This window comes from Planococcus citri, chromosome 1, assembly GCF_950023065.1.
Source record: "Planococcus citri chromosome 1, ihPlaCitr1.1, whole genome shotgun sequence".
Classification (NCBI taxonomy): Eukaryota; Metazoa; Arthropoda; class Insecta; order Hemiptera; family Pseudococcidae; genus Planococcus; species Planococcus citri.
This window is the reverse complement of record NC_088677.1, coordinates 76,380,707-76,402,709: the sequence shown is the minus strand read 5'-3', so window position 1 is coordinate 76,402,709 and position 22,003 is coordinate 76,380,707. Positions and strand designations below refer to the sequence as shown.

Genomic DNA, 22,003 nt, shown 5'->3' with positions numbered 1-22,003 from the left:
TGTCATTTGTTCAATCGTTCATGTGAATTTCTACCTGTTATGTGCTGATAATGGAAAAATTAAGCCATGAACATCACCGAATTGCCATAATAGTTCAACAAAAAAGTTCTGGAAAGAAAATCCATAGATATTTTATCATCACATCATCACATGCAATGATGTAAAGGATTTTGGTGATCAGAAATTCAGAATTTTCATCACGTTGTGACTCAAGACCAATATTAATTATCAAATTCTTCGATGATTTTCATCTCCAACTTCAATTCATTAAAAATTTCTAAAAACTCTCATTCAGACTTGATTTAAGTCTTAAGATGAAGATTGAAGGTACCTATTCCAACGCTTTTCAATTTAAATTCTCTCTTTCTCTCTGAAAAAATATAAATTCAAATTTTTAGATTCGTTGCTTCACAAACCCAGTCCTGCGTTTGAACTTTAGTTATTCATTACAGAAGCTGGAAAATAAGAATGAAAAGAAAAGCGTAAAAATGTTTCAATTCATTTTTCTCAATAAAGCTATCATTTTTATAAAACTACTTTGCCTTCAATCTTCGCTTATACTACTATTCGGTCTTTTAGTTTTCCATCATAAAATTCCATAAAAATGTGTTGATTTCGTAATTACCACGTAAATACAGTGATATTTTCTGAAAAAGCTTCGTACGTTATTTTTATATGTAAATGCTTTGTGCCATTTCAGCTTTTCAAGCACTCTACATGTTTATATAGCTTTTAAAACGTGTTAAATAACTTTTCAACTTTCATTTTAAACATAATTCTTTACTTTTAAACAAAAGTTGTGAAATTTCATTTTCACTTTTCCTTAAAAAATCGAAAAAAGCCTACAAAATCTCGAAACAGGAATTCGAGCACAAAGAATCAAAACGCCCAATCTCGAGACCCTCGAACGGCACATTCTACATACAAAACAAAACCTCACCGTCGCCACAATTCCATAGCGAATTGGTGTTTTTTGCAATATTTACACAGTATTTTTACGATTGTGATTAAGAGTGAGAGAAAAATGAAGTGAGAATAATGAAATTAAGAATCAATCGTAAATTTTATTTCGAAGTAGAAGTTTTCAATTAATAGTGGCGCTCGGTAAACTAAACTCTTTACTCAATCAGTCGCGTTAATTGGATTGCTCATCGTTACACTTTTAGTACTTATCATCCGTGAATTATTCTTTCAGGTTACTACAGTTTCCAGCATCGTATTCGATGATCGCTACTTTGATGATATCGCCGTACAGAAAAGATTCCAGTATACGATTACCGTACGCATCATGTTAATCTGAAACGTCTTCTGTAAATATCAATGCTTGAATTTGTAGTCTAGTAAACCTAGAATCCAGCGATGCCGAAATGTAATATTAGAACGAGATATCTTCCAGCAACATTTGCTTGGGTTTTATTAATCTCCGCTACTGCTGCCTTTTATCGTTTTCCGTAAGTACATTGTAATCGAACGTATCCCTAAAACATGTTCTTTAATCGGGTTTGGACTCATTGTAACGTTGGTGTATTCTGTTCAGATGTTATTGGTTCTTCAAGAATAACTATCCATGGGTACCGATACTTCAGGGAATTGTGACTTTCTTCGTGCTGGCCAATTTCACATTGGCCACGTTTATGGATCCGGGTGTTATTCCGAAAGGTACTACGAGTAATATCTTATCAAATAGGTTTTGGTGATAAGGCGACGCTCTATGCTAATCAAACATGTTGTATTTTTAAGCGTCACCTGACGAAGACCGAGATGATGATTTCCGTTCGCCTTTGTACAAGACCATCGAAATAAACGGTATTACGGTCCGAATGAAATGGTGTGTCACGTGTAAATTCTACAGACCTCCGAGATGTTCGCATTGTAGCGTTTGTAACCATTGTATCGAGGTAAAGAGATGAGCAGATAAAGAGCTACTAATGATTTGAATAGATTAGTATCACGGTGTACCGTGTATTAATGACTCATTCGTGTATTATTGTGTGTTATTTGCTTTTCAGACATTCGATCATCATTGTCCTTGGGTGAATAACTGTATCGGAAGGAGAAATTATCGTTACTTTTTCTTCTTCTTGCTCAGCTTAAGTATTCACATGGCGACTATTTTTACCATTTGCCTGGTCTACGTGCTGATGAATAAAGAACGATTAACCGAGATCGATTGCGTCGTATCGTATCCTCTTTTTTTTACCTACACATACTTACACATACATAGACGTACGTATTCTTATATACGTGCTAAGTTAATCGTACCATTATCTACTATACTTAAATGTACTCTGAAATTGATAATCCTTAACCACGGTTCGTAGATTAATCATTATAGCCATCATAACGATACTATTTATTCCGATATTCGGATTAACCGGATTTCACATAGTGCTAGTAGCTCGTGGACGAACCACTAACGAACAAGTGACTGGTAAATTTAAAGGAGGGTATAATCCTTTCTCTCATGGATGCTGTAAAAATTGCTGGTACGGTTTATGCGGACCGCAATATCCGAGGTATGTTAATTCGCCGCATCCGGCTGCCTCCTGTGTCGCAAAATATAAAACAAACAACGTGAAAATTTCTACTCTTTTTTTATAGTTTATTGAACTTGAAACCGTTCAAGTACGAGAAGAAAAATAAAAATAAAAAAGCAGCTTCCAATTCGAACGTTTGCACCATTACCAACGAAAGACACCAAGTTAAGACGTACATGGACAATAGCAACGGTATCAGGAATGCTAGCTCCAATGCCTACAATAAGGTGAAATTTTTCAAATTATTATCAATTTTTTCCTCTATCTTTCTCTTTTTTATACTCTAGTTTTCACACTAATGATTTATTTTTACGATCACCTTGTAATTTAACGAGCTGCTTGAAAATTTTTTTAATTCGTTTTTAATATACCGTGTACTTTCAATTACCATCTATGCGCGAGGTACCGTATGCTCAAAATTTCATCGACCTAAGTCGTAAATATGTTTCGTGGATCAGATGTGCTCATCGGCGATGTATTTTACTCCAAATTTGCGCTAATTAGTGTGATCGATACGAAGACATCGTTTTCACTTCTCAGTCGTTCGTCTCAGTGAACAATTTTTGCCAAAAAAAAACAGCGTCGAGTTGTTCGTTCACGAGTTTAATGACGAATTATTTCTCTCAAATGGATTTTTATTTCGGTCTAAGTATGATTTAATCTTTTTTGGAGGTCGTTTGGTGGAATCGGTCTGCGATTAAGTCATTCGTGATGTTTCTACTTCGTAGTTTGAAAATAATTAATTTGGATTTTTGAAACGATCTATCGAAAGTATTATTTCGATTCTAAATGGTTTACTCGAAGTTCTAAAAGTTTTTGCAGTATTTTTCGAATCTTCGGTCAACGAATTTCGTGTTCAAGTTAATTCTATCTTCAAACAATCCTCGTCCGATTACAAATTTCTATCTCAAAGTTAAACATACGGTACCTGTGCTCGCCAACAAAAGAGCCACTATCTTTCTCGGATATCAACCCAATGGGCAATGGAGCTTCACGTATGGAAACTTGAAATTTGACCAAAGACCATACTGAAGCCAGGGTGTCTAACAGGTACTGCAGGTACTGCAAGTACTGTAAAAGTACTGCATTGAAATCCTCGGTACTGCAAGTACTGTAAAGTACTGCATTTTGCCTTAAAAGTACTGTATTTTTTTCAAAATCATTGATTTAAAATTTTTTAAAAAACCTCAAAATGAATAAATTGGTGAAAATTTTTAAAAAAAGTTCATTTTGTACATCAAAAGACAGGATGTTCACAAACCTGGAAAACCTGGAAAAGTCAGGGAATTTGGTCGGTCTGGAAAAGTCAGGGGAAAGTCTGGGAATTTCGTAATTTTCACGCAAAATCCCTGGAATTTTGAAAAAACGATCAATTGCAAATTTCAGATAAGGACCTGTTATGAGAGAAAAACATTATTTTTTACTTCTCGAACCACAAATTTTCAAAAGCTTTTGCCCAAGTTTTAAAGCCAAAAAATGAACTCACGAAAAACACATCGTTTTTATGCATCTCGAAGTACAAATTTACAAGAGCTTTCGCCCTCACTTGGGCCTGTTCTGTTGTCTTTTTCAAAATCAACTTCCTTTAAAAAAGCATTATTCAAGTTCTAAAATTTTAAAAGCCAAGAAAACCCCTACTCGTTCTCACATAAAAAACCTCGTTTTTATGCCTTTTGAAATGCAAATTTTCAGAAGCTTTCGCTCTTGCTTCGCTCGACCTTGTTCTATTTTTTTCAAAAGTAGTTGACTTCCTTCAAAAAAACATCATTCCAATATTAAAATTTTAAAAATCAAAAAATAAACTCTTCTCATTAAAAAAAAAACCTTGTTTTTAGGCATCTAGAAATGAGAATTTTCAAAAGTTCTCGCTTCGCTCGGGCCAATTTGTTTCTCAATTTTAAGATGAACAAATTTCACATTTTGATGCCTCCCAAAATCCATAAAAGAAAAGAAACATTTGCAATGTGATTGTGAAAAGACCATGATTAATTTTTTACTTCTGTAATTTTAATTTGTTTCGATTGAAATACTTATAATTTTATCAACAAATTCCAACAGTTTCAATTTTTTTTCTTTGGGGGGGGGGGTCGGTTTAAGCTGGATTAAAAAAAATATAAGGTTATGCAAAAGGTACTGTAAAAGTACTGCATTTCTTTGGAGAAATTTTGTTAGACACCCTGTGAAGCGCATCCGATCAACGATCAGACTTTATGATTGTGCTTTCGAAGCCTCGTGAATTTTTGAACGCTTCTTTCTATACAACGCTTGTTTTTTTCAGAAAAAAATACGATTACGAATGTATTTTTTTTTTTTTTAGATCGTATGTTTATATTTTTACTCTTTTTTTTCTCTCTCTATCGTGTTATATTCACCACGTGGTTGTTTTTTTCTGTTTTGTTTTTCTTTCATGCACTTAAATTTTCTTTCTACAGTCTGGAACGGCGACTACAGAAATAGCGATTGTGGAAAATGTACGTTTTATAATGTTTTCTGGTAGATTTGCTCGGCTTCTCCTATCACCCCAGCGTAGTCGCTTCGTAGTGTAGTTGAAATAATCGCTTTATAATATTCGGCGAATATTTTAACATCGTCTTTGCACTCGTTCCCAATATGAATTGTGGACATTCTCGATATATTGACGGATTAATCGTCGATGTATTTGATTCGTTTCGCATTGATTACCTATTCCTATGTATTAATGTTTGTACGATGATATAACCAGTGTATAGAGGAGGATTCGTTCTAATTGGTCGAGAAAGAAATATTGAGCGGAAGGATCAAACGAGCAGTGTTGGTAGCGAAGCGATATTTATTTGTACGTACTCGTAATTTGAGATGCTAAATTTTTGCGTAGTTTAACGACCTCCGATGCAGTAACGCTATAGTAAATTGTAAATAAGTCGTGTATTCGGGCTGGCGAACTTGAATTTTTAACTACCTACATGTGTAGTAAAAAAAAATATGTACTGCATTCACCGTCGAGTGAAATTAACACGCCGAAGGTCAGTGGAATCGTTAACAATTTATGTTTTAAATTCATTAACAATCGGCATTAACGAGTAACGAAATGTGCTTAAAAATTGAACTCGTGTTACCGTGTTGTTTGATGCTATCTTAGGTCGTCGTCGAAGCGATAAACCTCATCGAAGCAGAGAAGAATTGCGATGAGATGGGCGGAGGAGGAAAAACGCATTGAATGTAGAGGGATAAGTGGTTGCTCAAAATTTAGATTTCAATTTGGGAAGTTTAAACGGTGAAAATTTTTTCATCGTTCGAATTGGTTCGATACTTCTTTGTGTTGCTCCACTTCCCCCCTTCGGTGTTGAATGAAAGAAGAGGATATTGTGATGTGTGTAACGTATTATGAATGAAAATTTATCGCGAAGAATGACGTTATGAATAATAATAAGCGCACGTTCTCATTATTTAACCCCCTGTCACCATTTTACTCTCCCACGCACTTCATTTCAGAACAAAATCGCCCTCTTTCGCAGACCTTTGCAAAAAAATTGTGCTTAGATAAGTGGCTGGTTGTGTCGAAAATTTTAGTTCAAGAATCGTAAAATAGGGGAGGATTTCGTTCATAAATCGTGAAATCAAAAGTGACGAATTTTTTTCATTCGATGTTCTGGTCTAGATAAATAAATCAGGCTGTATCCATCATAAGTTCCCAAGAGATTGGGGGGGGGGGGGGTGTGAATTCTGCTTGCAAAATTTTGACGACGATTAAAATTTGAAAAACTTCAATTTGAACTTTCAAGTTAAAAATACAAATTTCCACGATAAGTGCGAAAATTTGAGAAAATTGAACCTGAGATTCAAGTAACTTTTGTTACTAATTGAAATACACCGTTTTTAGAATTATGAGACTCAATGGAAGGCACCCCTCCACCCTCCCACCCCGACAATTTCGGACCAAATTCGAAAAAGGAATGCTGAAGGGTCGAATCGAAAAAATGAAGGCGTATTTCTGTTCAGGATTTTTAAAAACATATAATTCGATTAATCACACGATTTTGTCAATATTTTCGAATTTTGACTTCCATAAAGCTGGTCTAGGTGGCGTGGAAGTGGTCAAATCAAAGAAATGAGGTCATATTCGTGTTCAGGACCTTCGAAAACGTGCCATTCGATATGTCACATTACTATGGAGATTTTTTTTCAAATTTGTCCCAAAATTAGGGGGGGTGCCCCCTCACTTTAGGTCAATGCCCCCAAAAATGATGAAAGTCATGCGACGTATCGAATTGTATGTTTTTGAATGTGCTGAATACGAATATGACCTTATTTTTTCAATCCGACACCTTCCAATCCCCCTCAATGTCTCCAACTACCTTTCGGAGGGTGGCTAATCAAAAAATGATATCATATTCGTTTTCAGCATCTTCGAAAACATACTATTCGATATGTCACATGCTTTCGACGTATTTTTCCAAAATTCATCCCCAAATGGGGGGAAGCATTGCCCTCTTGGGTTAGTGCCCCCCTCCCCAAAAATGATAATAGTCATGTGACATATCGAATTGTGTATTTTTGAAGGTGCTGAATACAAAAATGATCTCATTTTTTAGATTCGACCCCTTCCAACCACCTTTGTCACCCTTCGATGGAGCCAAAACATGAAAATATGGATCTAATTATGCACTATGCAGTACTTAATCGAATAGTATGTTAATGTTTTTGAATGTCCTGAACACGATGGTCTAGGTGGCGTGGAATGGAAGTGGTCAAATCAAAAAAATAAGGTCATATTCGTTTTTAGGACCTTTGAAAACGTTTCATTCGATATGTCACACGACCTCGACAATTTTTTTCAAATTTTCCCCGAAATTAGTGGAAGGGGTTGCTCCCTTACATCAGGTCAATACCCCCAAAAAATGATAAAAGTCATGCGACATATCGAATTGTATGTTTTGGAAGGTGCTGAACACGAATATGACCTTATTTTTCTGATCCGGCCCCTTCTACCCCCTTCCCCCTCATCAGACGCTCCTTATTGAAATCAAAATCTGAAAACGTTGACAAAGTCACGCAGAATGTATCAAGTGGAATGTTCTTGAAGGTCCTGAAGACGAATTTGGCATAATTTTTTCGATCTGATTGTTTCTACTCCTTCCCCCCCCCCCCAGGTTCAGCTCAATTTGAGTAAATGTGCCCTAAAAATGAAAAAAATCATAGGATGTATTGAATTTAATGTTTTTAAAGGTGCAAAGCACTATTTTCTTTCATCTAACTCCTTCCAACCGCGAAGTCTTCATTAATGGACTCCAAATGAAGCCATTGAGCACACAGCAGGTGTCGAATCGAAAAACTAAGGGCATATTCGTGTTCAGAACGTTCATGAACATAGTATTCGATATGTCGCATGACTTGGTTAATATTTGTAGATTTTGACATTTTTGACTTCACTGTAGGCAAGGCACCCCCACAAAGAGGGGCGTGGTGAGGGTCCGATTTAAAAAATAAGATCAAATTCGTGTTCAGCGCCTTCGAAAACATGCAATTCGATATATCGCACGACTTTGATATTTTTTCTCAGATTTGCCCCAAATTGGGGGGGGGGGTGCTTCTCCTTTTGAGTTAATTTGGAATAACTCGAAAATATAATGTGACATGTCGTTTTCTACTAACTTGAGGTCGCTGAGTTCGAATATTTATTCATTTTTGGGATTCGAATCCTCGGTTGCCCTCCTCCCCCTCCCCTCACTAATTCTTCTCAGTCCCGCATGCTTTTCGAAATGGAGGCTGAAAGTGATGTTTCAATCAACATTTTTCAAAATGGAAGAAGATTTTAATAAAGTTCTTGGAGCCTTAGGAGTGTCTCTTGAATGCTCTTAAACTGGAGAGAGGCAGAGTAAAGATATTTTCTAAACTTCTCCGTAGTCGAGGCCGGAGTTAGAAACATTTTGACCAAAAATTGAGGAGCTGGAACTGGAACTTGTCCTCCGTCGCTTTTTTCGTATACTTTTTGTAGCATGTTCAATAATGTATCAGTCAGAAGAAAAAGGTCTTTGGTATTCGACAGTTGCCTTAAATTTCGGTCATTTGAACTATTCAAAGTCGTGATCACAGATGTTCGATCTCTTTATGTATTAATTGCGGGAAATTTTCCATAAAATTTACAAAAATGATTCATGCGGTTGCATGATTTGATTATCTAATTATACGACGATGATTCGACTATTGTGGTCATACGCGATATTTGTATTTATGCAATTCGCATAAAATTCAATAGATTGTTTTCGATGCATATTTCGGTGACCTATACGACACGTATCTCCTTAGATCAGACGTTGACTTCAATCAGCGTGGAAAATACCTCTAGAACATCATTTTCATATCTTTGGCGAGCTTTAAAACTTCTCGACACGAGTATTTTCGCTCGACGAATCCATACGTAGGATCTTTTTACCAGTGACATTTTTATTCAAGGTGAAAAATAAAAGACTTGGAAAGTGGCGGTGGCGATGGTGTGTAGGTGTCCCTTTCTTTAATTTTTTTTTTCTTCTTCGCCATTTTGCACAATAGAATTGATTATGACGTGAATCTCGCGTATGGTTTGGTTACGACGACGACGACGACGATTGAATTTAAATTAAAAATACGTAAATTTTTTTTTTACGCTTTCTCTCGTTTCGTGGTATTATATTAATGGAAAGAAGCAGTATACGTATATTGTAGCGGAATCTGTGTGTAGTATGTAGAGGTAGTGAGGTACCTATATAGCTACTTAGTATTGCATTCGTCATGGACTGAAATCGTTCTGTATTACGTACGATTGTTTTACGTTTATGGGCATCTAAAGGTATAAGAAAAGAACGCTGGATGTGAAGAATGTTAAATAAGATGTGTAATCGTCGCCGCGTCTATTGACTGACAGTAAACACTATGGAGAGTGATCGAGCTCGAGTAGAGATATTTTTGGAATTGTACGAGAGGTTGTGAGTAGGTACAGCAGCGTGGTTCGAAAATATCTCTAGTGTTGGGTAATAAGTCATTTATAGAAGGAGGGAGTTGGATTTGGTTTTTGAAGAATTCAAACAAAATGTGTGCTTAATTTGAAACACTTTTAAGCGAAGTGTATTGGTTTTTTTTTTTTTTTTTGGTAGGTAGATGAGGTTTTAAAATTTTAAAGAGGTGTGTGACTCATTTCGATGAGCTCAGAATGAATTACACTTTTCAGAAGTAGGTAAATATTATCTAAAAGTACCCGATGTGGGTTTATTTGACCAATTATCCACTCAGAAGAACAATTACGTGCTTCGGATCGAGCTGAGTAATATTTTGATAGAATAATCTTGTAGATTCGCCTTGAAGAAATTAATCGTGAAAATTTAGTGCCTTTTGTGATAACCTATTTGTCTAAATCGCGGGTTTGGGCGGTTGACAAAATCAACGATTGGAAAAACTAGCTGTTGAAATTTGGAAAACTTTCCTTAATCGGTGTATACTGTATTGTGATATCCTTGCCTGAAAACTGTACTATACGAATCCATTTTGAGTACTTATTTTTTTTTTCAGTTTTAAAAAGTTTTATACTGGCACATGATTCACTCGACACGTAGGTCGTCACTTCCTTCCTATAGTACATATTTTTAATGATTTGTTCGAATGATTTGTGGTGTTATATTACTTCATTCGAACTGGGAAAATTACATATTTCGTCTGCTATTTTTGATAAACTGACTGTGCTGTTTTTACTCGAAATGAGTTGAATTTATTGCAGAGTGCAATTTGATTGAGTCATTTTTGGAATTCCTTTGCATGAAATTTTTAAATTTTTTTTCTAGACGATTCGCTTTGAAATTGATTTGAAATCGTTGTAATCATATTTTTTAGAAAAAGATTTGATCATAGAAACGATTTTCGTTCGTGGATGATTCATTTTAAATAATCATTTACGAACAATTTGATTTAAATTCACGAAAAAACACGTCGTTCGTGAACGATTCGTCATAAATTGGAATTATCGTTTGCGAACGACCGATTCGACTCTAAAAATTGGAGTTTAATTGCATGAAAATTCCAGGAATGATTTGTTTTGAAATTGATTCAATCAATCGTTCGTGAATAATTGACTCATTTGAATCAATCGTTCCGATCAAATAATGCGATTTGTGTGATTCTTCAAAAAATTTCTATCTTTAAGTCAATTTAAAAATTAAAATCATTTACGAATGATACACGTATGAGTTGATGGAGTCGTTCGCGAATGATTCATCATGATTTGGAATTATCGTTCGCGAACGACTGATTCGTTTCTAAAATTTACGTTCAGTTGTGAAAACTATCCAGATTACTTTTGATCTAGATAGATTCATAGGAAAAATCATGTTTTGTTAGCAAACGATTTGTTTTGAAATTGAATCGATCAATCAGTAATGAACAATTGAATCATTTGAATCAGTCGTTCGTGTTTGATATTCCAGAGTTTATGTGAATTTTCAAGAAATTTAAAAGTTATAATTTTGATGTGATTTTAAAATGTTTGCGAGTGATTCACTCGTTCGCGAACGAATGTTCTAATCCATTGTGAATCGTTCGCGAACGACTGGTTCGTTTCTAAAATTTACGTTCAGTTTCAAAAACAATCCCGTTTACTTTTCACAGTTTTCTTTCACCATAATAATTTATGAAAAAAAAATTATTTTATTTATTTTTACGAAACGATTCGTTTTGAAATTGAATCAGTCAATCAATCAGTCTTGAACAATTGAATCATTTGAATCAGTCGTTCCTGCTGAACGTTCTAGTTGGTGTGAATTTTAAAAAAATGTCTATTTTTGATGTAATTTTGAATCGTTTGCGAGTGATTCACTCGTTCGCGAACGAATGTTTCAATCCATTAGAAATCGTTCGCGAACGACTAATTCGTTTCTAAACTGAAAGTTCAGTTTCAAAAAAATTTCACTTTCAGATGGTTTTTTTCACTGAATTTTATGAAAAAAAATTTTAGTTGATGAACAATTTGTTTTGTAGTGATTTAATTGATTACTTGTGAACTTATGACCATTTGAATCAGTCTTCCCGTCTCTGTTGAATGTTGCAATTTATACACCTTTTCGAGAAATTTCTATTTTTTGGAAACTTATGAATTGTTTGCAAATGATTCACTTGTATGCACATTTTGATTTGAATCATTTTCAAACATGCAAATTCTTTTTTCAGTTTGGGTTCAGTTCTTACTTTAGAACGATTCGTTTCGAAAAATCGATTCTATGGGTCGTTCGTGAACGAATAAGGCATTAAAAGAGTTGTTTTCTCGCACCTAACATTTCTATATGAAAAAAATCGTTCGTCATTGATTCGATTTGTTGAAAAGATTCAGTCGTTTATGAATGAACCAATCACTTAATCAGTACTCTGTATAAATCTGTGCCAGGTACTCGTCAAAGTGTACACATTCGTATTATTTTTTCTCTGGCGGCATAGAATTATTACTCAATTTGTTTAAATGATTCAGTCGTTCGTGAACGAATGAACGAACGAATCAATCTCAGAAGGGTCGTTTGCGAACTACTCGTTAAATTGTGTGCGTTCAAATATTTCTCTCAAAAATTATTTGGATTTGCAGAATTGCAGAATATAAATATCGTTCGTTAGTGATTCGATTTGCTGAGAAGATTCAGTCGTTCGTGAACGAACGAATCAGCTCTCTGAATAGTCTAGTGTAATTTTCTAGTTGAATAAAACTCGTTCGAATTTTTCTCTCGCTACATTAGCAACTGTATTTGATGTTCTGATTCAGTCGTTCGTGAACGAACGAACGAACGAACGAACGAACGAATCAGTCTCAGAAGAGTCGTTCGCGAACTGTTCGTTCAATTGTGTACCTTCGAAATTTTATCTTGATAATTATTTCAATATGAAGACTATCGTTCGTTAGTGATTCGACTTGCTGAGAAGATTCAGTCGTTCGTGAACGAACGAATCAGATCTCTAAAATATTCATCTGTCATTTTCTCGTCAAATTAAACTCGTTCGAATTTTTCTCTCTCGAATTATTTCGATGTGAAATAAATCGTTCGTCAGTGATTCAGTTACTTGAAGTAATTCAGTCGTTCGTGAACGACGAGTGCGTTCAATTCTTTGGAATCTTTCGCCATCAGCTCGTTTAATTATGCTCATTGTTCGTTATTCCTGCATGAAAAATTAAGAAGAAAAGACTTTCATGAATGATTCATTTCGTTCTGGAATTCAGTACCTCACTACCTAGTTCGCGAAGGATCCGATCTTCGGTAGAATGAATCTCATTCCGCATAATATGATTCAATTTTAATCGATTTCTACGAAGGCAGATCAATTTTTCAAGTTAATGAGTTATCATTCGTGAACGATTCTCATTCACTGTTTTGGAATGCGATTTTTTAAACAGCTCTGTGCAAAATCTCATGATTATTTTTCTCGAGTAAAAACAGCGTTGCCAGTTGATGAAATAATTCCTGCGAAAAATAGTCTCAGTGCCTGATTTTTGTAAACCAGAGAAAGAAATAATCGCAGAAAACAAACGGAATCAAAAATTAAATTACCCATCGCAAAGCACTAAATTTTCACCTTTTTTTAGAAAAATCATCGTTTTCAAACAACCCGCACACCGATTCCTCATCAACCCTTTACTAAAACCACCCCTTTGCTTTTTCTGTTTTTCAACACAGATGTCTCCGGGACGCGACGGATCCGATACGGACATGGAGCCGACGGCGTCCCAGTCGCAAGACTGCGAACCGACGCCTCCCCTCAAAAGGCACGGATCGAAGAACAACTTCTACCTTCCACCATCCGGTAATCATGCTCATGTCGGCTCAATGACGCCGGTCGAAGGCATGATCGATGCTCATGGTATGACTCGATCGTACGTAGCTCGACCTAGTCCGCATATTCGAACCAGGTAAACTCGCGTGCAATAAATCAGCACTCACAGAGCATAAACTATATACCATATGATACATGTACATTGTACTTAACTTATACACTTGTTTTGTTTTATCACACGAGCAGGGGTCTGGAGGTAATGGGACCATCCCGAAGTCATACTCCGGACATAGACAGAGAACGTAACGGTAACGCGGTCAGTCCTAGTCCGACCATGCAACAACGAATCAAAGCTATCGGCGTACCAACGCCGATTGCCCTATCTAGTCCATTACGACGGTAAGTAAGACTTAGGCACACCTGTCTGCATAATTATTATCAACACTTAAGTAGGCGTCGTTTATTTATCTAAGTACGTAGCGAGTTCTACGTACTAGATGCGATATTGTAATGATAGCCGTGACATAATTTCTTACTTTGCATTTTTTTTTCTTGTATTTTTTTTACCATTTCGATAACGTTCTTCAAAACGTTGATTCTCATTTCATTTTTGTTTCGCTGTATGTATTTATCGGCGTGCCTACGTTACTGGCTTCCGAAAGACTGCGCTAAAAAATAATTATCTCAAATTTTTCTTACTCGAACGTAAGTATATACGTAGCCAGTTTCCCCTCGTGAAAGTGTCATGTCACCTAGATCCTACCTACATGTAGAATTTGTGCAGTTTGAGACGAATTTGGATTTATTTATGGTGGTGGGGGGGGGGAGGGATGGTGATTTGTGGGTCAAGGGTTTACGAAGTTGCTGTTGTATTTTGAAAGTTGCCTCAGTGCTGCGAAGTTGCATTCGAAGGGTTGAAATTTAATTTTTGCTGTAATTTTGAAAAAGCTACTTGATAGTGATTTTTTTAAAAATGGAAAAAAGAATGAAAAAAACATTTGTATGAAATGTTTTCCTCCTTGGAAAATTCATTATACATAGAAATCAGTTTTAAAAATTCTTTATCAAAATATTGAAGGTGATAAAATTGATCTAAAAAATGTTCAATTTATAAACCATTTTTCAAGATCCGAGCTGTAAAAAAAGTTGTTTTTTTTTCAATTTGAAGTCCATATTAGTAAAGAACAATGAACAATTTTTTTATTGAAATACTCAGACTCAGAATTCTTGAATTTTTTTTTTATTACTCTTTCGCTATTCAATTAATACCGGAACTGAAATCAACAAAACACAATTCATTTTTTGACAGCTAATTTAATCCCCTCCCGCCCCCTACTAAATAATGAGGACCAACATTTTCCAAAATAACTCTGCTTTTTCAAAATTTCTGAAAAAAATTTCTAAAGCGCCGATTGTTGAAATCCAAATCACCGAGATAATTTTTTTTCGTCCAAATTTTGGAATTTGAGGAACTGAAACTGGATTTGAGAACGATTTGATTCAAAAATCACCAGTTCTCCACTTGGCATCGTGAGTAAAAATAGATTTGAATGGTTTACGAATGATTTCTTCAATCAAAGATGAATCGTTCGTGAACGTACGAAAAAATAATCCGAAAAATTATCATTTTGAATTTTAGATTGAAAAAATTTGCAGTGAAACCGATTTGAGTGGTTCGTGAACGATTTCTTCCATTAAAAATTAATTATTCTCGAACTAAACCACTAAATCATTGTGTTCACAGCGATATGATCGGAAACTAATCACTTGAAGGGGGAAGGAGTTGATTTCACGCATGAAAAAGTTTTTAATGGCCGAAAAAGTGTACATATTTTTTTCATACAGTTTTATATTTTGAAAAAATTCAGACAACTTATTAAAAGATATTTTTTCGGGTTCAAAATTTTCGAATTTTCCTTTTTTTTAAATTTGTTTTTGGTTTTGTTTGTTTGTTTGTTTGTTTGTTCGTTTGAAAGAATAAAAAAAAATTTGTTGAAAATATCATTTTCTTTTTTTTTTTTTGGAAATTTAAAAAAATCTTTTTTAAATTCATTTTTTACAATGTTTTCTTCTTTTTTTGATTGCTTTTTAATTGCTTTTATTAAAGCTGTTTCTTAAAATTTTCAATTTTTTTGTTTTTTTTAAATCAATTTTTACGTTTTTTGCCATTTTGAACTTTTTGACCATATTCTTCAATTTTTTCAAGCAAAACGTGTTTGAAATCGTTGACTTTGTTGTGACATAAATACATAATTGTACTTTTCTGGAGCTTTTTTGTTGATTTTTATAATTCTCGTCTCGTCTCCTTTCATCAAAACCAATAGTCTAATAATGTTTTTTTGTTGGTTTTTTGAAATGGTATTGTCCTAAAAATTGCTCAATAATTTCTCTCAATTTTCATGAAAAATAAGTATTTTCAATGTTTCTATTTTTTTTTATTTGTTTCTCAATTAGTTTGCCAGTTTTTCCAAGGAATTGGAAACCTAAGAATTGTTTTTTTCTGTTTTTTTGGTTCATAATATTTTGAAGATATAATTTTTTTTTAAATTTTGGCTTTTTAAATTTTTTTCTTTTTTTATGTAACGTTCCATAAGGTTACCATTTTAATAAAATACGTGTCATGTTTAGTTTTTTAGCCATTTTATTTTTAATATTTTTTGTGTGAACTCCCCCCTCCCCATCTTTTTTACTATTTGTCCTAACTTACATCCAGGCCAATTTTTTGTTTGTTTGTTTTTATTTTTTTTATTTTAAATGACATTTTATTGATATTCTGTCATTTTTTTGTGTCTCAGCGACATTTTTTCAATATTTTTGATTTTCATTTTGATTGCTGGAAACTTCCTGAATTTTCACTTTTATTCAGTAATTTTTTGCAAAATACAAAAAATTCTATTTTTTTCTTCAATTTTTCAATTTTTATGTTCGGGTTTGATGTATTTATTCTTCAGTTTGAAATTTTTGAAAAATTAATAATTTGACTTTTATGTAATTTTTTCAATAACTCAAAAATTTCGCATTTCACATTTTTTTCCATTTTTATTTGTTTTTTTTTTTTACTTTTTTTTTGGTTTTTGAATGGAATTTGATTTTGCTTCATTTCTGTGGCATTCCAACAACATATTTTTCTGTATTTTTTTCTGAATAACTTCATCAAAGGTTTCCACAAACTATCAAAAAAAAAAAAAAATGTTTTCTCAATTGTTTATTTCATGTTCGGATTTTAAAATATTTTTCCGATCTGAATTTCAGCTTTTTCTCATTATGTTCATTATTTTAAATGTTGAGTCAAGTTTTCTGGTATTTTATTGTGACGTGAGCTCCACCAAACGCCCCTCCATCATTTTTTTTTCAATAATGATACCATCAGAGCTTACTTTATTTTTTTCAAATTTCTACAAAATTTCTCTAATTTTACGTTTTTTGTGTTTTTTATTTTCTTAATTTTCTAAAGCAATGCAGTTTTTTTAAAAAGAATTTCTAAAAATCACCAAAAATCAGTTTTTTTACTTTTTAAAAACAAGTTTTTTGGGGGGTATTTTTGAGGTTTTTATTTCAAAATATTTGTGATCTTCGGCTTTTCAATTCTTTGGTAATTTTTCCAAACAAAAAATTAATTCAACATTTCGACATTGCAAAAGAATAGTTCCCTCTTCCCTTCGCCCCTCCCATCACTAATTTTTCATTCATTTTTTATCTATTTTCAAAATGACATTATCATAACAAAGCTTCATTTTTTCACTTTTTTTTCAAATTCTCACTTGAAGAAAAATGTTACAGTTCTATGACATTTTCATAATTCCCCCCCCCCCAAAAAAAAATGTTTGTTTTTTAATGTCTTCATTTTCTGTTTGTTCTTCCAAAATACTTGTTAAAATTTTTGGTCATTTTTCTGAACAAAGAAAAATGCTTCGATTGTTCAACATTCAATCAAAGTATCTCATTTCTCGGATTTATTCGACTTTTTTTTGTTAGTTTTTTCCTGTAATTCTCCCTCCCCCTCCCCCAAGCCAACTTCTATTTCAATTTTTTGTCTTTTTTGCTCGAAAATATTTTTCACTTTTTTCACTTTTCAAGGTTTATTGGCATATTTTTCAATTCGATGTTTATTTTTTGGAAATATTTTTTCATTTTGTTGAACTTTTTTGATATTTATAATTTTTGACTCAAATCTCAGTTTGAGAAATTTGTATTATTTTGCGAAACAGCGAATATTTGTTAATTTCAAGACTTTCGACGCTCCCTCCCCCCTGATTAAGTTTTATTTACTCAGACTGCGTCGTTATCCGTATCATATCAAGTAGGTTAATATTCTGGTCACATATTGAGCCCCTCTGCACACCTACTTCGAAATCATGACCACTAAAAAAAAAAAAGAAAAAATGAAAAAACCTCGTATTCTTGTCCTAGTACTTGTTACCCCTCCCCCCTCTTCACCCTCCTTCTCACCCCCTCGTAAGTCTTCCTGGTAATTTTTCATACCATTTGAATAAATCACTGTATTATAGGTACCGCATGGTCAAATAATGTCATACTAATAACAAAATGCGTTTCGAATTTGATTGCAGCTCGAACCCCGGCACGCCAACGCAACCCCGAAGGCCGGATTTCATCGGCGTAGCCGGCAGCGGCGGTATCGGTGGCGGAATCGCTCCGTCGAACGTATCGGCGTCCAGCGTCGTGTATTACGATTACCAGAACGGCTCCGGCGTCGGTGGCCGTCCGATGATGGGAGGTCCCGGCCAAGGCAGTCCTCAGCGTCGATTCTTATCGGAAGGCGAACTGCTGCGCGACAGCAATATGTCGAACGCGGATATGCCGCCGCCTTATCCGCGTCCCAATAACACCGTCGACAACATCAGGGAATTGGCCGGATCGCCGCAACGAGGCCAGTACACGTGGAAGGATAATTCGCCGAATTCGTTCTACCAACATCGAGTGACCGCCGCGTCGGCCGCCGCCGCTACTTACGACCACTATAGGTCGAATCCGACCAGTCCTACGCAACGTACTTATTATCCGGCCCTGCGAGGCGGCGTTCCGGTCTATCCGCCTCCGCAGTCGCCTCAAGTCAAACGTAAAAATTCGTCGAATGTGGCCGCGAACGCGGCATCGGCGGCCGCCATGACAGCTTCGAATTCGTCCATAAACGACGGCCGAAGAAGACCGGTGTCTTTTGTCAGAGCTCTCGAGATGAGCGACTCGGTCGAGATGACGCAGCAGCAACAACAACAGCAGCAGCGTTCCGGCAATGCCGCTACCACTCCTACTCCGACAGGAGAACGAACTAGTCTTTATGATATGAATTACGAGATATCCGTGTAAAAATCCATGTGCCCGTAACCCTCTTCTTTTTTTTCCACTTCGGAGCCCCTTCAGTCTCTGCCTGAAAAGCCCCCTTGAAGGGAGCTCGCCTCAGATCGCGAATCGAGGTCTAATTTATACATAAAATGATTGATTGCAGAATCGCCGAATAGACGAGATATGCTCGTTGATCCTCCTTTTACCCACTTCCTGAAATATCTTATATCGCGTTGTATTGTTTTTATTTTTCTCGAAATATGTTTGTGTGTGTTTATTTTTTTTTATAGGAATCTTACAACTATCGTTTATTTGTAAAAAAAAAAAAACGACTACGATGCGAAGCTGCTCCATTTCCACATTTAACCGAACAAACTCCCAAGATGATTTTATCCTCTAGAAGAGACAGCCCAAAGAAGGAAAGAAGACCCTACGATGATTTTTATTTTTATTATTTTATCTTTTACGTCTCTCTCACTCTTTCTGTACGCGTCTCTATCTTCTGTATGTATATTATTTTGTATCGACTGACCAGTCTGCCCCTGTCTGTGCCCCAAATTCCCCTGCCCAAGCTCCTTGTTCATGTGATTTAACCGTATCTAGCGTATTTTTAGTATGTATTCGCATTGTGATGGTGATAACGATGATGTACGACGACGAGTATTTGTCTTAATATATTTTCGTATTATTATTGTATGTTCCCTGTCGTCATCCCGTCATCGTCTTCGTCTGTGTAAAAATTCGTATTCGAGAAAAGTGTTTGATAATGGACGAAATTCTGTTTTTTTCTAGAAGTGTACCGCTGCGTTTTGTGTGTGTGTGTTTTTTTTCGAGGCTCGCTCACTTTGTGTTACCATATTTACCGAAGGAAAGAAGGAAGAAAAATGTGCAATCATGAGACGAACTTTGATAACGAGACTTGGCTTAGAATAAAAGGAGAGTGATATTTGAGTGTCGTTGTGACGAATATCTGTTTCTGTATTTTTCGTGCCAATGTTTTCGATGTGTGAGAGGTTTTTATGTGTATGGATTTGGTGGTAAAGTTTGAATATTATTGTATTTGTGTACCTATCTACGTAGTAAGATTGTAATGTACCTATAATATTTGTATGTTCCCCTTCGATCATCGCGTTTTACATTTATACTTTTACTTACCTTGTTTATATAATAATTTTGTTGTAAATTTATTATTGTAATGTTTTCATTTTTTCCCTTCTCGCTTAAGCTGTGTATACGTTTTTTTTTTCGTCTCTGTCTCTCTCTCTCCTTTTTTTTTGTTTTTATTTTTTTGATTTTTGATTTTGAAAACCACCACCATCGAGGTAGTTGTATTTTTTAAGGTGCTGACTTGGATGTTTGTTTTCCTCTTTTTTTTTCTTTTGTGGTCGAATTAATATTTTAACTTTTATCGAGATGTTTTTAATTATTTTTTTTTGATTTTGATGTTTTTGTACGTACGTATTATTATTATTTTTTTGGCCATGAAGTCGTCGTAGTTTGTTATTGTAACATCACAATATATAAATAATATGTTTGGATGTAACAGGGTCTCTATGTGAAGTATTTTTTCGCAAGGTGTGGAATGTTGTTTCAGGGATGGGAGGAGGAAAAGGATGAAGGTTTGATTATTTTTTTGAGGTTGGATTTCAGGAGAGTGTTTTGAAGAAAACATTAAAAAAGTGAATTTAAAAAAAAAATCTGTCCATGTTCCGATATTTTCCCCTTCTTTTATGATAAGCAAATGAGATGGAATAGGGGGGAGGGTCATTCCTGGTCAATAGTCGGGATTTTGAAGTCATGTGTTTCGATTTCGCTGATTTTTTTTTTACAACGTGTAGAGTCCACTCTTTATCTAGGAAAACCGACGTGAATTTCTTTCCCCATCAATTCAGGAGGGATTTTTTGGTGTTGATTTGAATTAATTATACAGTTTTCAAAGTGCAGACTATCAACGGAAGAGGGCATCGTCTCCCCCCCAAAATTTGGGGACAAATTTGAAAAAAGATCGTAGCATGTTTTCAAAAAAGTTTACCACGAATACGACCTCATTTTTCTGATGAAAGACCTTCAGATCTTCTGTATTGAATTCATGCCGTCTACAATGTGGTCTGGGGGGAGGAGAAGGGGAATTGTAAAGGAGTCAGAGCGAATAAACGAAATCATATTCAGTACCTTCGAAAACTGAAATTCGACGCATCGCATGATTCAATAAATTACTCAAAATCAAAACCCCGATTGAGGGGGCCTGAGGGGGGGAGATGAAAGAAACGAATTGTGCCAAATGCTCGTTAAAGGCTTTCAAAAAGATACTATCTATTTGATAATGATGTATTAGACAATTTTATCAATTTTCATATTCTAGTTCCATTAAAAGGGAGGTTGGAAAGGGCCGGATCGAAAAAATAAGGCCATATTCGTATTCAGCACCTTCAAAAACATATACTTCGATATGTCACACGACTTTTTATCATTTTTTGGGGGCGTTGACCTAAAGGGGCAACCCCCTCCCCTAATTTTGGGGCTAATTTGAAAAAACCCGTCGAGGTCATGTGACATATCAAATTATATGTTTTTGAGTGTCCTGAACACGAATATGGCCTTATTTTTTTGATCTGACCACTTCCACGCCACATAGGCCCTCTTTATGGGGTCAAAATTTGAAAATATTGAAAAAATCTTACGGTATGTCACATATTATGGATTTTAAGATTCTGAGCTCAAATATGACCTTAATTTTTCAATTTGACCCTTGCAATACCATTAATGTCTTAATTTGGTGTAATGTAATGCGGACTCCGGGGATTGGAAGGTGTCAGATGGAACAAATGAGATTATATTTTGAGTTTGGCACCTTCAAAGACACACAATATGATATGTCGCATTACTTTATAATTTTTTTAAGCAGTAACTCCAATAGTAGGCGCTTCAGAAGGAGATACATGGATAGGATAGAAAAAGTGATACCAAATTCGTGTTCAGGACCTTCAAAAACTTACTATTCCATATTTATTGCATAACTTGATTCATAATTTCCGTGTTTCAGCTCCATTGAAGGGTGTCGAAGTTGGTTGGAAGGGATCAAATCCAAAAATTGAGATCATTTTCGTATTCAGCACCTTCAAAAACATACAATTCGATATGTCGCATGACTTTTATCATTTTTGGGGGCATTGACCCAACAGGGCAACGCCTCCCCTCCATTTGGGGGTGAATTTTGGAAAAATACGTCGGAATCATGTGACATATCGAATAGTATGTTTTCGAAGATGCTGAAAACGAATATGATATTATTTTTTGATCAGCCACCCTCCTAAGGGTAGTTGGAGACATTGAAGGGGGTTGGAAGGTGTCGGATTAAAAAAATAAGGCCATATTCGTATTCAGCGCCTTCAAAAACATACAATTCGATATGT

General features: G+C 35.1%; 1 protein-coding gene across 2 annotated transcripts; it reads left to right on the top strand.

Annotated features, from left to right (window-relative positions):
- The first annotated feature begins 946 nt into the window (after nt 1-946).
- Zdhhc8 (zinc finger DHHC-type containing 8) lies at nt 947-20,128 on the top strand. 2 transcript variants are annotated; one of them, XM_065346975.1, is made up of 11 exons: nt 947-1,104; nt 1,196-1,451; nt 1,538-1,659; nt 1,741-1,898; nt 2,010-2,182; nt 2,322-2,516; nt 2,602-2,764; nt 4,970-5,008; nt 13,193-13,425; nt 13,536-13,688; nt 17,858-20,128. In XM_065346975.1, exons 2-11 carry the CDS (start codon nt 1,360-1,362, stop codon nt 18,612-18,614), a joined length of 2,085 nt encoding a protein of 694 aa, XP_065203047.1. In that variant the 5' UTR covers nt 947-1,104; nt 1,196-1,359; the 3' UTR covers nt 18,615-20,128. The 2 variants fall into 2 exon arrangements, with proteins under 2 accessions (XP_065203047.1, XP_065203054.1); XM_065346982.1 differs by lacking the exon at nt 4,970-5,008.
- The last annotated feature ends 1,875 nt before the right edge of the window (nt 20,129-22,003 follow it).